The following is a 13,558-nucleotide window of genomic DNA, read 5'->3' as shown; positions in this document are numbered from 1 at the left end:
GAATTTACTCCTCTATGTAATTATGGGGTTATTTTTAATAAAATAGTGTTCACCCATGAGAAGGGGTAACATCCACCCCCAGGATAAAAGCGCAAGTTGGTACCACATCATTTTTGTTTCTTGAGGTATCCTCTAACTACTTACCAATTTTCATGAAAATTGATGGAGGTTCAACGAAATCAGGGGTGAAAACCTTCAGTGACTACCTTTTTGGAAATATAAAAGATTAATTTTTTTCGTGATTGTCGATTTGCTAATTTTCTGATTTTTGGATGCTATAAGGTTTAAAAAATTAATAAAAATTATAAATCATGCACATAAATGTAAAAAAATATTTATTTTACTTAAACGAGATTGCTTGAGCCAGAATGCTGAAATCTGCATTTTTATCATTAAAAAAAAAGGTGGATTTCACCCCTAAAATGCAGAAAGCGCAACTTGGTGCCATATCACTTTTGTTTTTTGAAGTATCGTCTAACTAATCAACAATTTTCATGAAAATCGATGAAGGTTCAAAGAAATCGTGGGTGAAAACATTCAGTGACTACACTTTCAGAAATATAGAAGAATAAGGTTTTCGTGATTTTCGACTTGTTAATTTTCGGATTTTTGGTTGCTGTAAGGTTTGAAAAATTAAAAAAAAATGTAATTCATGCACATAAATAAAAAAAATATATTTATTTTTCTTAATTAAACGAGATTACTTGCGCCATAATGTGGAAATCTACAATTTTTACAATTTAAAAAGTATGGGTGTATTACACCCCTAAAATGCAAAAGCGCAAGTTGATGCTATATATCTTTTATTGCTTGAGGTATCCTCTAACTACTTACCGATTTTCATGAAAATCGATGAAGGTTCAATAAAATAGGAAGTGAAAACTTACAGTGACTGCACTTTCAGAAATCTAAAAAATAATTTTTAAAAAAGGGGTGTATTTCACCCCTAAAATGTAAAAAGCGCAAGTTGGCACTATGTCACCTTTGTTCCTTGAGGTATCCTTTAACCACTCACCAATTTTTATGAAAATCGATGGAGGTTCAACGAAATCTGAGGTAATAACTCATATCCACCTTCATTGACTCCACTATTAGTAATTTTGCCAATTTTGTCAAAATTGGCAAAAACAAAAAAAAATACCTACTAAAATCACTAGCCAGTTATGTCTGAGTTTAGCGAACCGACTAGCCGATAGTAAATTGTTAATTAACAATTGAATTGTTGCTAAAATATTCGTTTACTTTTCACCGGCTTCTGTAATTACAATCTATACCAAGTAAGCTTTAATATCACTAAGTTATTTAATTATTGATTAATAATTACTTACCTAAAACTTTATTTGAAAATTAGAGATTTTGTTGGGAAAACCCGCATTTTCGGAGGAAAATTTTCGTCGTAGCAAATCGGAAAAAACATATCTCTATCCAGAATTTAATTGTGGTGAATTTTTATTTGAGTGTTTTTGTTATAAAGTTAAAATCTTCGGAGTTATAGAGCAATAATTGAAAAAAATACGATTTGTCGGCGCCATTTTGTTTATAAAAAAAGTAGCATACTATCTGCGGACTTTGCATACCTATATTATTAAATAGGATCTTATAATTCGATTCCAGCAATAAAATTGCTGGTAAATATCTTTTTTATGAATTTTGCTAATTAGCTCAGAGTAATGTATTTTATAACTTTTACAACTCCTTCCGTCAAAATAACTGTCAAAGTCGTGTTCGTTTTTTGGAGTTCGTCCCAAAGAATTATTAATTTTGGCAGTTTTTTGGTACATTCCGGCCTTGTTTCCACGTGCAGAGTTTTATCAATAGTTTCTGTTTTGTGGTACTTTGCGGAAAACTAGAGTTTTGAAGACAGATTTGCTGTACAGAAAATGTCAGGTAACGGGGGCGGTCCTGGTCCGCCCTCGGTTAATTTAAATACTAATATTCAAATAATTAATAATGATAATAAAATTAATGTTTCTTCAATGGATACAGTATCCTCAGGTTTCGAAAAATATGACTTTGATAATAAATATCAACCAACGGATGCAGGTCCGTATCAGGTATTTTTGGAACATACCGATAAGAATCTTGGTCGTCTTTTTCCTATCAGAATTGGCTTTTATTTACAACAAGTAATTGAATTTAGAAATGATGTTATTGATATTCATTCTGTAGGTTTAAAACGTGTTAAGGTAATTTTTAGAACATACAAAATCGCTAATTTATTAATTAATCACGAAATACTAACAAAAAATAAGTTGATTGCTTATATTCCAAAATTTTTCACGCATAAACGAGGCATAATACGTGGCGTTGATACCTTTTTTACTGAAGAATACTTGAAAAAAGCAATTAATTCTATAGTTCCAGTGGCGGAAGTGCGAAGAATGAAACGAAAAATTATAAACCCTGAAACCAAACAAGAAGAATTTGTCAATAGACAATTGGTAGTAATAAATTTTAAAGGTAATAAAATTCCGTCCTTTATTAATATAAATATGGTTAATTTCCCTGTAGAACCATACATCCATCCAGTTGTCCAATGTGGAAAATGTTTACGTTACGGACACAATATCGTTCAATGTAAAGGCAAATCTCGTTGTTCTCGATGTGCAAATGAGCATTCTTCCGCTGAATGTAATTCCGAGTTGCAAATGTGCGTTCACTGTAAATCTTCTGATCATCCTTCAATTTCAAGAGATTGCCCAATGTACAAAAAACAACACGACATAAAAAAAGTAATGGCTTTCGAAAATAAAAGTTTTAAGGATGCCGAATTATCGATTAACAATCCAGCTTATGCCAAAATTAATACCAACAATAGGTTTGATATATTAAATAATCTTGAAAATTTTCCCGATTTAGCACCAGCAAACAAAACAATTTATTATGCTCCTTTAAATAAACCAAAATCAAATTCAACCGCATTAGAATCAAAAACAATTAAAAGGCGAAGAACTGACACTTCTTCTCAGATTCCAAGCACTAGTAATTCAGATTTAGAAAATTCCCATCAAAAAAGACAAATTTCTCTTCCTCCATATACACCCGCTCCACAACAGAATAATTTCATGTTTTGTCGAGATAAACTTATCTCACAGATATATTCATTAATTACAAATATAATTAATAATCAAGGAAAATTTGAATTAAATAAAATCAGGGACAATATCATTACAATATTCGATAATAATGAAGATAATTTAGAATCCATTCTCACAGATAGTGAAAATGGCTACTAAAAATATTACAGAAAAAATAACTATATTACAATGGAATTGTAGATCCATTTATAGTAACAAAGGCAGTCTTATGCATCATATTAACAACTACCATACAGATATAATAGTTCTATCAGAAATATGGCTCACATCCGGTCATCATTTTAGACTTAACGGATATAACTTTATCAATAAATGTCGTGAAGATGGTTACGGTGGCGTAGGTATTTTCATCAGACAGGGAATAGATTACCAAGAATCCGAAATTAATAATAATTTCGATGACAGTATAGAAGCATGCGCAGTTTTTTTGAACAAAATTAATCTCTCATTAGTATCAATCTATAGATCATCAAATGTTAGAATAGAAATAAATGACTGGATCAACCTATTCCTTCAGTTTAATATTGCAAAAACTATTTTTCTGGGAGATTTTAATGCTCACCACGGTATGTGGGGGCCAATTGCAGACGACAGAAATGGTAGAATATTAGTGGAGGCCATGGATTATTGTGAAATAATTACATTAAATGACGGAACACCAACAAGAATATCCCCAACTAGTAATCATTCAGCCGTTGACTTAACTCTAACATCTCCCCTTTTAGCCGACCGTATAGCTTGGTCAGTAGATTCAGATTCATTAGGTTCAGATCACTACCCAATCAATATAGAAATTCAAATCAATCCCTCCTCCTTTGTCATCAACCCATCAACAAAATGGAATGACTCTCGTGCTGACTGGTCTGTTTTTGGAAATATTTTTGAATTAGAAATTAGTAAGCTCAATAATTTAGATAGGAATTCAACTTCGGTAGACAAAATCGAATTTTTCCTCAATGCAATCACGGTCGCAGCATCGAAATCTATGCCTATTAAGAAATCTTTCACACCTTCTGTACCAAGACCTTATTGGTGGGATGAGGAATGTTCTGCGATTGTTAAAAAACGAAAAGAAGCTCTCAGCGAGTTTAAAAAACAAGGTAATTTTATCAATTATCTACAATATCAAGACATTTCTGCTAATGTCAAACGTACGTTCAAACTTAAACAAAAAAACAGTTGGAAAATGTTTTTGAATAAACTAAATAAAAACACTCCTCTGACTGAGATATGGAACACTGTAAGATCTATTTGCAATAAACACCATCAAAAAAGAAAACCACAATTAGACGAAAGCCTTATTCAAAAAGTTCTTGATACATTGGCTCCTTCATCTGCTGCAGGTCCAATTTTTAACGACAACATTAATCAATTTCACTTCCATCAAGACTCAGACACCTTCTCAAAAAATTTTAGCTTTTCGGAATTGGAATTAGCCTTAAAAAAATCAAAAAATACTGCACCTGGACTTGACGGGTTTACTTATACGATAATAAATAAATTGCCTGAAAGTGGTAAACTTCTTCTCTTAGAAATTTTTAATGATTGGTGGTTGAAACAAAAGTATTCAGATAGTCTTAAAAATATAATTGTGTGTCTTCTAGCGAAACCTAAGAAACCACCTGACTTACCTTCGTCCTACCGACCTATTTCATTGTTATCGTGTATTACAAAAACTTTCGAAAGGCTTATAAAATTTAGACTCGAACATTTTGTCGAAAACAGATCAATTTTACCAAAAAATCAGTATGGATTTCGTAGAGGTATAGGCACAATTGATGCAATCTCCCATTTAGTTACAGATGCTCAATTGTGTCTATCAAAAAATAATTACATGTTGTGTCTTTTTGTGGACCTTAAAGGGGCTTATGATGTGGTAGATTTGGAAATATTATATTCAAAAATGGTAACGTTTGGCATCAATAAAAGAGTCTCTATAAATATTTTAAATTTGTTTGCTAATAGAAAAGTATTTTTGCGAGATAGTCATAACGTTTTACATGGTCCAAGAGTACTTTACAACGGGCTTCCGCAAGGCTCTATTTTAAGTCCCCTTTTGTTTAACTTATACACTGCAGACTTGCATGATTTGATGAGCGATGGCATACAAATTATTCAATACGCGGACGATTTATGCATTTATGTCACACATAATACCTACGATCGCTGCATGATAGACTTAAGACGTACTTTTGACAGGTTACAAAACTGGTTCGACGATATGGGTTTTAGTGTTTCACCAGAAAAGACAGCTGTGATGTGTTTCACAAGGCACAGATATCAGTTAGTCGATAATTTCTCTATAGGTAAATACACTATTCCTATCGTAAAAGAATATAAATATTTAGGTATAATTATAGATAGTAAACTTCTATGGACCAGTCACATTAAGTATGTCAAACAAAGATGTGAAAAGGGAATTAATCTTCTGCGCTTCCTCTCCAAACAGAGCTGGGGCGCGGATCAACAAATTTCCTTAATGTTCTACAAGTCTTATATTCGCTCGATTTTGGATTATGGGTGTACTCTCTATGGTTCTACCTCCAATACGAACCAACTTACCCTTGATCGAATACAATATAGAGCTCTGAAAATATGTTTGGGAGCAATGGCATCTTCACCAAATCATGCCATTCTGGCAGAGTCTCAAGAACTTCCTCTTAGTTTTCGAAGACAGTTTTTAGCAAATAAAAGTCTATTAAAATATAGATGTTACAACAGTGATTTGATCGCAAAAATTAACTTTCTTGTAATTGAGAATTTGACAAATCATTATTGGAAAAAGAAAAACTCTCCTCCTTTGTCAGATGCATTTATTGATACAAACTTATTTCAAAATGATATTGTTAAACTTAATAAAATACCATTGTATGCACACAGTTTCGATTCTATAATTGACAAACCTATCACCATATTCCCTCGGTATTCAGATTGTAATATCTTAAACCAAGCCATGATAAAATCCATTGTAAATGGTCTCGGGTCGAACTTAACTAAAATATATACAGATGGGTCAAAAACGGAGCTAAACACAGGTTCGGCATTTTTTGTTTCAAACATAAATCATATTGAAAAGTACAGAATCTCAAATTATTGTTCCATTTTTACCGCCGAGTCCTTTGCTATTGAAAAGGCACTAAAATGGTGTGCAACTCAAACATGCACGAATGTGGCAATAATTTCAGACTCAAAATCAGCATTACAAGCTATTAGCGGTCACCCAATAAACCAATTCCGAAATGCCTTAATTTTGAACATTAAAAAATTAATTATGGATCTTAAACAAAATAATGTAACTGTTTCGTTTATTTGGACGAAAGGACATTGCGGAGTCGAAGGTAATGAAATTGCGGATATAGCCGCAAAAAGTAGTCACAGTTGCCACCATATGGACAAAGTATTTAATTTAAAAGATTTGAATAATGCTCTCCAACCTAATATCAGAAGGAAATGGGAAACTGATTACAAAAGAATTGCAAATAAATCTACAAACCCTTATTTCAAAATTCACCCTACACTTCCAAAAGACATTCCTCATTTCACCTTTAATTATAATAGAGCACAAATGTCAGTATTGACTCGTTTAAAATTGAATCATGCTCGCTTTCCATCTCACTTATATAAAATTGGAATACTTAACTCTCCTGTCTGTAGTTGTGACAATGTATCCATTGGTGATCTAAATCATATATTTCTAGAATGTTCTCTGAACTCTCAATCTTCTTCAATTCTGTATCAAGAACTAATTCATCACGAGTGTCCATTGCCACTAAATATTACAGCTCTCCTTTCTTCCCCAGATAAAGCGGTACTAGATTCCATCATTAATTTTATCAGAAATTCAAAAATAGCGGTATAGTTTAGAAATAGACAATATGAAATCATTTAATGTAATTAAGAATTTACATGTTTTGTGGCAAATAGATTTTGTCTGATGCCAGGATCTCTCACACACACACACAACTTTTACAACTTTAACACATGACAACAATAACTAACAGTGAGAACTATAAACTTCAAATACAAGTGTTCTATAAACTCTCTATGTTTATACATATATGAGGCGCTCAGAGCAACAGTAAATCTTCGGATTGACAAGGATCTATACAACCTACCTCTATATTTGGCTAAATAGCGCTACATAATATTTTTGTAGCGCCATCCCATAAGCACATTGGAAATACGAATGCAAAGATTGCGTTTATCTCAAAACTTAGTTTTTGAGGTTAGGCCACTGTTGTTCTTAGCGCTTCATATATTTTCTAACGTTCTAGACGTCACTACATATATTTCTAGGTTATTCAATGGCATCTCGAATATTGTCCAACTTTTTACTTCTTCTTTTACGTCAAGGGACTTTTTCTATGTAGGATCAATATGTTTACTTCTCAGCATAAACGTAAACAGTGCCACAAGTAAAGGGTCCAGGACTGTATTAGCTCAATGTGCCCGTGTGTCTAGTAGCGTGGCGGTTACTATATGTATTTTTAAATTAATGTTTCTTCTTCTTCTGGTTCCTATCCGTTTCGTATGTTGGAAATCATATTGTCAATCATAACCTTGCTCGCTGCGGCTCGAAACAGTTCCGTTGAAGTTTTCTTAAACCATGTTCTCAAATTCCTCAGCCATGATATTCTCCTTCTACCGGATCGTCGCTTACCTTTGACTTTACCTTGCAATATGGACTGCAGCAGGGAGTAACGGTGCTGAATTCTCATAACGTGTCCCAGATACTCCAGTTTTATACGTTTGATGGTAAACACAATCTCCGATTCCTTCATTATTCTTTCTAGAACTTCCTTGTTCATGATCCTTGCTGTCCAGGGTATTCTCAGCATTCTTCTATAGAGCCACATCTCAAACACTTCAAGTTTTTTTTATAGTGGTCTCTTTAAGCGTCCACGCCTCCGCTCCGTACAATAATATAGAGAAAACGTAACATCTCAAATGTCTCATTTTTGTATTTAGGGATAGGTTGGGCATTTGAAGATGGCGCTCATTTTGTTAAAAACCGATCTTGCCGTTCCTATGCGGCACTTTATTTCCTGTACGTTGTTCCACTGTTCATTTATAATAGTTCCCAGGTAGCAATACTGTTTTACGCGGTCTATCTGCGTTCCATTAATGTGTAGATGAGCCTTTATATATTTTCCTTGCTGATAATCATTTGTTTGGTTTTTTGGGTATTAATGTTTAGTCCGTACTGTTGACTATACTCGTTGATTCTGTCCATTAGCCTCTGAAGTCCCTCTAAACTATCTGCTATCACCATGGTGCCGTCGGCATATCTAATACCTATTGTTTACTCTTTCCACATTTAGAATGATGCCTGATACCTTCGTCTACTCCGTATAGAGCCTCGTTAAAAATTATCTCTGAGTGCATATTAAATATCAACGGCGCTAGAATACATCCCTGCCTAACTCCACGTAGTATGTTTATGTGATCTGTTTCTTCTTCGTTAATTATCATATATGCGGTCTGATTCCAATAGAGTTCTGAAATTATTCTGAGGTCTTTGTCATCCAAGACCGCTTCTTTCAAAATGTTAATCATCTTTTGGTATTGAACTCTGTCAAATGCCTTTTCATAGTCGACTAAGCACGCGTATACGTCGCAGTTAACGTCCCTGCATCTTTGAATCAAAGCCTGTACTCTGAAAAGTGCCTCTCTGGTAGCCACGGCATTAATGAACCCGAACTGTACATATGTCCGATATTTGTTCCTCGCACTTCTTATAAATCCCTCCATGGATGACTCTAAGAAATATTTTCAACATATTATGCTGATTGTTCGATATTTTTCGTATTTTTTTGCCCCCTGTTTTTTAGGCATCGCTATGATTCTGTTTCTAGCCATTTATCACGGATGATTCCTGTATTGTATATTTTATTGAAGACAGCCGTGATCCAGTTTATTCCTTCTTCCATCCAGAGTTTTAAAAATTCAGCTTCGATATTATCAGGCCCTAGAGCTTTCCTGATTTTCATCCGTTTTATTGCGTCTTCTACCTCGGATTTAAGTATGTCCGGGCCCGTCATCCTCTCTGAAAATGGATGCCTGTAATCTGTTCTTTGATCTTGAAAAAGTGTCTCCAAATATATTCTCCATTTGTCCTTCATCTCTTGGATGTCAATGATTAATTTTCCATTGGTGTCTATTAGCTTTATTTGTGTTCGCTTTTTAAAAGAACCTGTTACTTCTTTTACCTTTTTGTGTACATTAAAGTTGTCGTGCTTGGCTTGTAGTCTTTCTATTTCGGTACATTTATCTACAGCTTCTTTTTCTTTAGCTTCTCTTATTTTTCTTCTGATGCATGCCTGCATCTTTTTATATTCATCTTTATTTCCTTTAATTAACCTTCTGCGTTCCATTAAGTGAATAATTTCTGGAGTGATCCAAGATTTATTCTTTGTTTCTTTATTTTGTTTTAAAAGCTCTTCTTTAATTTTCTTAATTATTTCTTCGAATTGGTTGATTTCTCGTTGGATATTATTTTCTTCTTTTAAAAATTTAACCTGGTTGTTAATAATATATTCCCCCATTGGTTCTTAACTTCCGGATGTCGCAGGGCTGTCATGTAGTAGTTAGGTCTAGCCTTTTTCTTTATTGTCTTCTAGGGATGGGAAAAACCTACAGGTTTAAACCTAAAACCGGTTTTTTACTTGGCAATAACCGGTTTTACCGTTTGTTTTTTGTCCCGGTTATAACCGGTTTTTTCTTTTTAAAGTAAAAACCGGTTATTAGGTTTTTACGGTGATTAGGATTAGGTTAGGTATTATTTCGGATCCCAATCATAATTATTATTCCCAAGTAATTATTCCAAACAAAACCATAATCCAAATTTAATTTTATTTTGTAAAATACAGAAGCAAACTGAAAGTGAAATCTCATATCAGCCAGAAACAATTAATTAAGTTTTATTATAATATTTCCTTGAAAAGGTATTTGTAATCATAATATTTACATAAGAAGTGATCTAGTTGAATTAGACGCAAATATCATCTATTTTTCACACTTAACTCTTGACGTTGAAAGTGGGTGAATGACCTTTTCTGATTACCAAAAATAATACTCTGACTATGAATATCGAATTACTAATTACGAATACGAATCTCCAAGAATTTCGCTACGTTTTCAAAACGATACACTCATACAGGAAGTATTAAATGAGTTAAAATATACCTATTCTACAAATATAGAGACGTGTTAAAATACGAGTACATGTTCTTTCGATAGTACTAATTTTGACCATATTGATATCGAGTCGAATGGAGTATCGCAAACTAAAGTGTATTGTAAATGTAAGTTTGTAACCTATTGGATTAAAAAACCGAAAGCCGTTTTTTGCAAAAACCGCTTTTTTTGGCCGGTTATAACCGCCAGGTTAAACCGTAAGCAAAAAAAAAAACGGTATAACCGAAAACCGGTGTTTTGTCAAAAACCGCCATCCCTATTTTCTTCAGTCTCACATCTATGACTCCCACTAAAGGTATGCGGTACGATTCAATGTCTGCTCCTGGATAGGTTTCAAATGCTATCCATGCATAATTTTGTACATACATGTAAGTTAAACTTTTATTTATGTCGATGATTTTTTTAGGTATAATGTTTTACAACCTAGTAACAAGAGATTCAGTGGGATGTTGGGATATAAGGAAGCCGTACAAGAGATCAAACTTGGGAGTAGTAGCTCAAGATCCGGAAACGATGGTATTTCCAAACGATCTTAAAATTGACAAAGAGCGAAGACAAAGCGTTTGGGTGATAAGTAACAAGCTGCCATTTTACCTTTATGAAGGACTAGATCCCAATAATATTAATTTTAGAATTATGTCAGCATATGTAGATGAAGCCTCTAAAAATACTATTTGTGATCCTAACTTTAGTTATTACGATACGTACAATGAGTATTTCAACGACGAAGATTGTTACTAATTATTTGTATTATAATCTTACAATATTACTTATTTGTAAATATATTACATATTTTCTCTAGGCAAATCAGTAGTTTGCTTTTCATTTGACTTCACAGTTTTATTATACAGTACATAAATCGTTCAGCTGGACAGAGGGAACATACATCGTATATATTTAGATACACAAATACATACATTGTATTATATTGTGACAACCATTGTATGGTTGTTAGCAGCGGCGGCTCGTGGGTCAATCTTCAGGGGGGTCATTTTGGTTTGAAAACTTCAAACTGTTGATTTTTTAAAGTATTTAAAAGATCTTTTAGCATTTATATTTTAGATAAAAAATACAGACTTAGATAAAACTCAATACTATTTACCCTAGTTTTCCGAAAATTAAATTTGTCTTTTTTTAGAGTAAATCTTTTAAAAAATATAGGAAAAATGGTATGAACAGGTTATTGACTGATATATAGATAGGAATATTTATAGTATAATAAATTGTAAATTTATTAAAACGAAACTTACTTTAAATATTTTTATATTTTAAGTCAATTCTTCTATCCTTTAGTTCTGCAAAATAGTCTATGACCTTCTCATTGAACAAGCAGACGGTAACTAACTAAACGTGAGTACGTGAGGCCGTCGACTCTACTACAGGTATACGACGGAAAGGTCACTCCCACTCTCGCCCACGAAATTGCTATCTGCCGTCTCTTTTCTATTTTACATGCATTTGTCCATAAGCCATAAGAACTGTATGTAGACAATTTAAAATACGGCCCAGCCACGGGCTTGTGTATAGCGCGAGGCGCGACGTTATTATATCTATTATATTTGTTTTGCCAATGCAGACTGCTGAGAGTATTTCAGAGTGAAGTTTTAGATAAAAGATATTTTTAATAAAATTGGTATTTTTATGAGATTATTTTAGGGGGGTCATTGACCAATTGACCCTAAGGAGGAGCCGCGCTTGGTTGTTAGCATTAAAGGGCATTAACCTCAAAATTGACAATTCATTTCCACTGAAACAAATAAACGTCAAAATATGACCATGTAGTAGCTAAATATTTTTGGCCTAAGGGAATGAGAAAATTGTTTAGTGTTGAAATTAGTTTAAATAAAAAATATGTTGAAAATTAAAGTAAAATTTTATTAACTCATTAATCATAAACTCGTTAATCATAAACTTTGTTTTTGATTTATTTATGGACATCCTTGCTTTAAAACTCACTCATTCTTTTCGTTCTAACAGCTCTATTGCACCAAAAACTCGTACTCGAACAGAAGCTTTAACTAACACAGGTTAGCGCAGTTGCCACAATTCTCTCAATGTATATTCTCTATGTCGAGCTGAAAGATTTACGTACTGCCCATATAGCACACAACGTCCGATGGACGTCCATATAACGTACATTTAATGTCCAAACGTCCATGGACCAAAACTGGACGTACTATGTACGTCCATTACGCGACGTCCATTGGACGTTTGATTTCAACGTACATTGGACATCCATTTGTGGTCCATGGAGAATTTACACAAAACGCGACTATTATTATGAGTAATTACATATAGCTTCTTGTTTTAATCAAAGCAACATTATTAGTAGAATACAAGAAGCTTCTAGTAAATGTAGTCACATATTTTTTCATCATCGAATTAAAACACTGAACCACTAAAATTATTTTAATTAAACCTATATAATATTAGATTATGATAAAACGATGGTAAACTTTTTCAGAATAACGGAGCTACATCGCGCATCGGTAATTATAGAACTTACAATAATTAGACACTACCAATTTAAATCTTAAATGTGCATTTTGTAACTGTTAAATTTCGCGCCAAACTAAATGAGAATCTTCTTGACAACGTTGTCGCTCTTCAGGCTATCGGTCGTAAAAGGTGTATTAGGCAGGTACTTTTAGGGGATTATCGCTGTTAATTGTTGTGGAATACTGAAGGAGGATTTATTTATGATAATTCACAGAATGGCAAACTCGCTTGCAATATACAACCGTACTGACTGACTCTAAGTTCTAAGAAATAATAATGTTTGGAATTTGGAAAGAACATAACAAAAATAAACCTCTTGAATGTGCATGCTTGATGGAGCGCCATTATCTGAATTTTGTCTTTATTAAGTTATTACATACAATATAATAATCCTGTGATATCTTTGTGTTTGCTGTTTATCGTAGGTATTTTTTGTAAAAAGGTATTTTGTGTAATATTTTAAAGTATACCTAAGTTTAGTATTATAGGAACTATTTCCTATACCTAAAGGCTTTCTGCTATGTATGTATTCAAAAAATTATGGACACTAGATTGCTTTCTGAAAAGTGCCCTACAAAAATGACTATAAGACTTACATTGAATGTACATCAGATGCACATTGAATGTACATAAGATGTACACTGAAAGCTTCAACAACGTACACTGTACGTTTGTAGCGGACGTTCTATGGACGTCCAATTTTGTGAACTCTGGACGTTCGTTGGACGTTAGACGTCCATCGGATGTCCATTTTACCTTAGCGG

At 33.3% G+C, this 13,558-nt stretch overlaps 1 protein-coding gene across 9 annotated transcripts in view; it reads left to right on the top strand.

Moving 5' to 3' along the window:
• LOC114329508 (protein yellow) overlaps nucleotides 1-11,102 on the top strand; it is a 371,690-nt gene extending 360,588 nt beyond the window's left edge. For all 9 annotated transcript variants that reach the window (XM_028278642.2, XM_028278641.2, XM_050655688.1 and 6 more), the window contains one exon: nucleotides 10,702-11,102. In XM_028278642.2, the coding sequence (XP_028134443.2) occupies nucleotides 10,702-11,036 (335 nt within the window). In that variant the 3' untranslated portion in view covers nucleotides 11,037-11,102. The remainder of the gene's footprint in view (nucleotides 1-10,701) is intronic.
• Nucleotides 11,103-13,558: the final 2,456 nt, after the last annotated feature.

Source organism: Diabrotica virgifera, chromosome 7 (assembly GCF_917563875.1).
Source record: "Diabrotica virgifera virgifera chromosome 7, PGI_DIABVI_V3a".
Taxonomy (NCBI): Eukaryota; Metazoa; Arthropoda; class Insecta; order Coleoptera; family Chrysomelidae; genus Diabrotica; species Diabrotica virgifera.
Note: the sequence above shows the minus strand (reverse complement) of the source record. Positions and strands in the feature narration are given on the sequence as shown.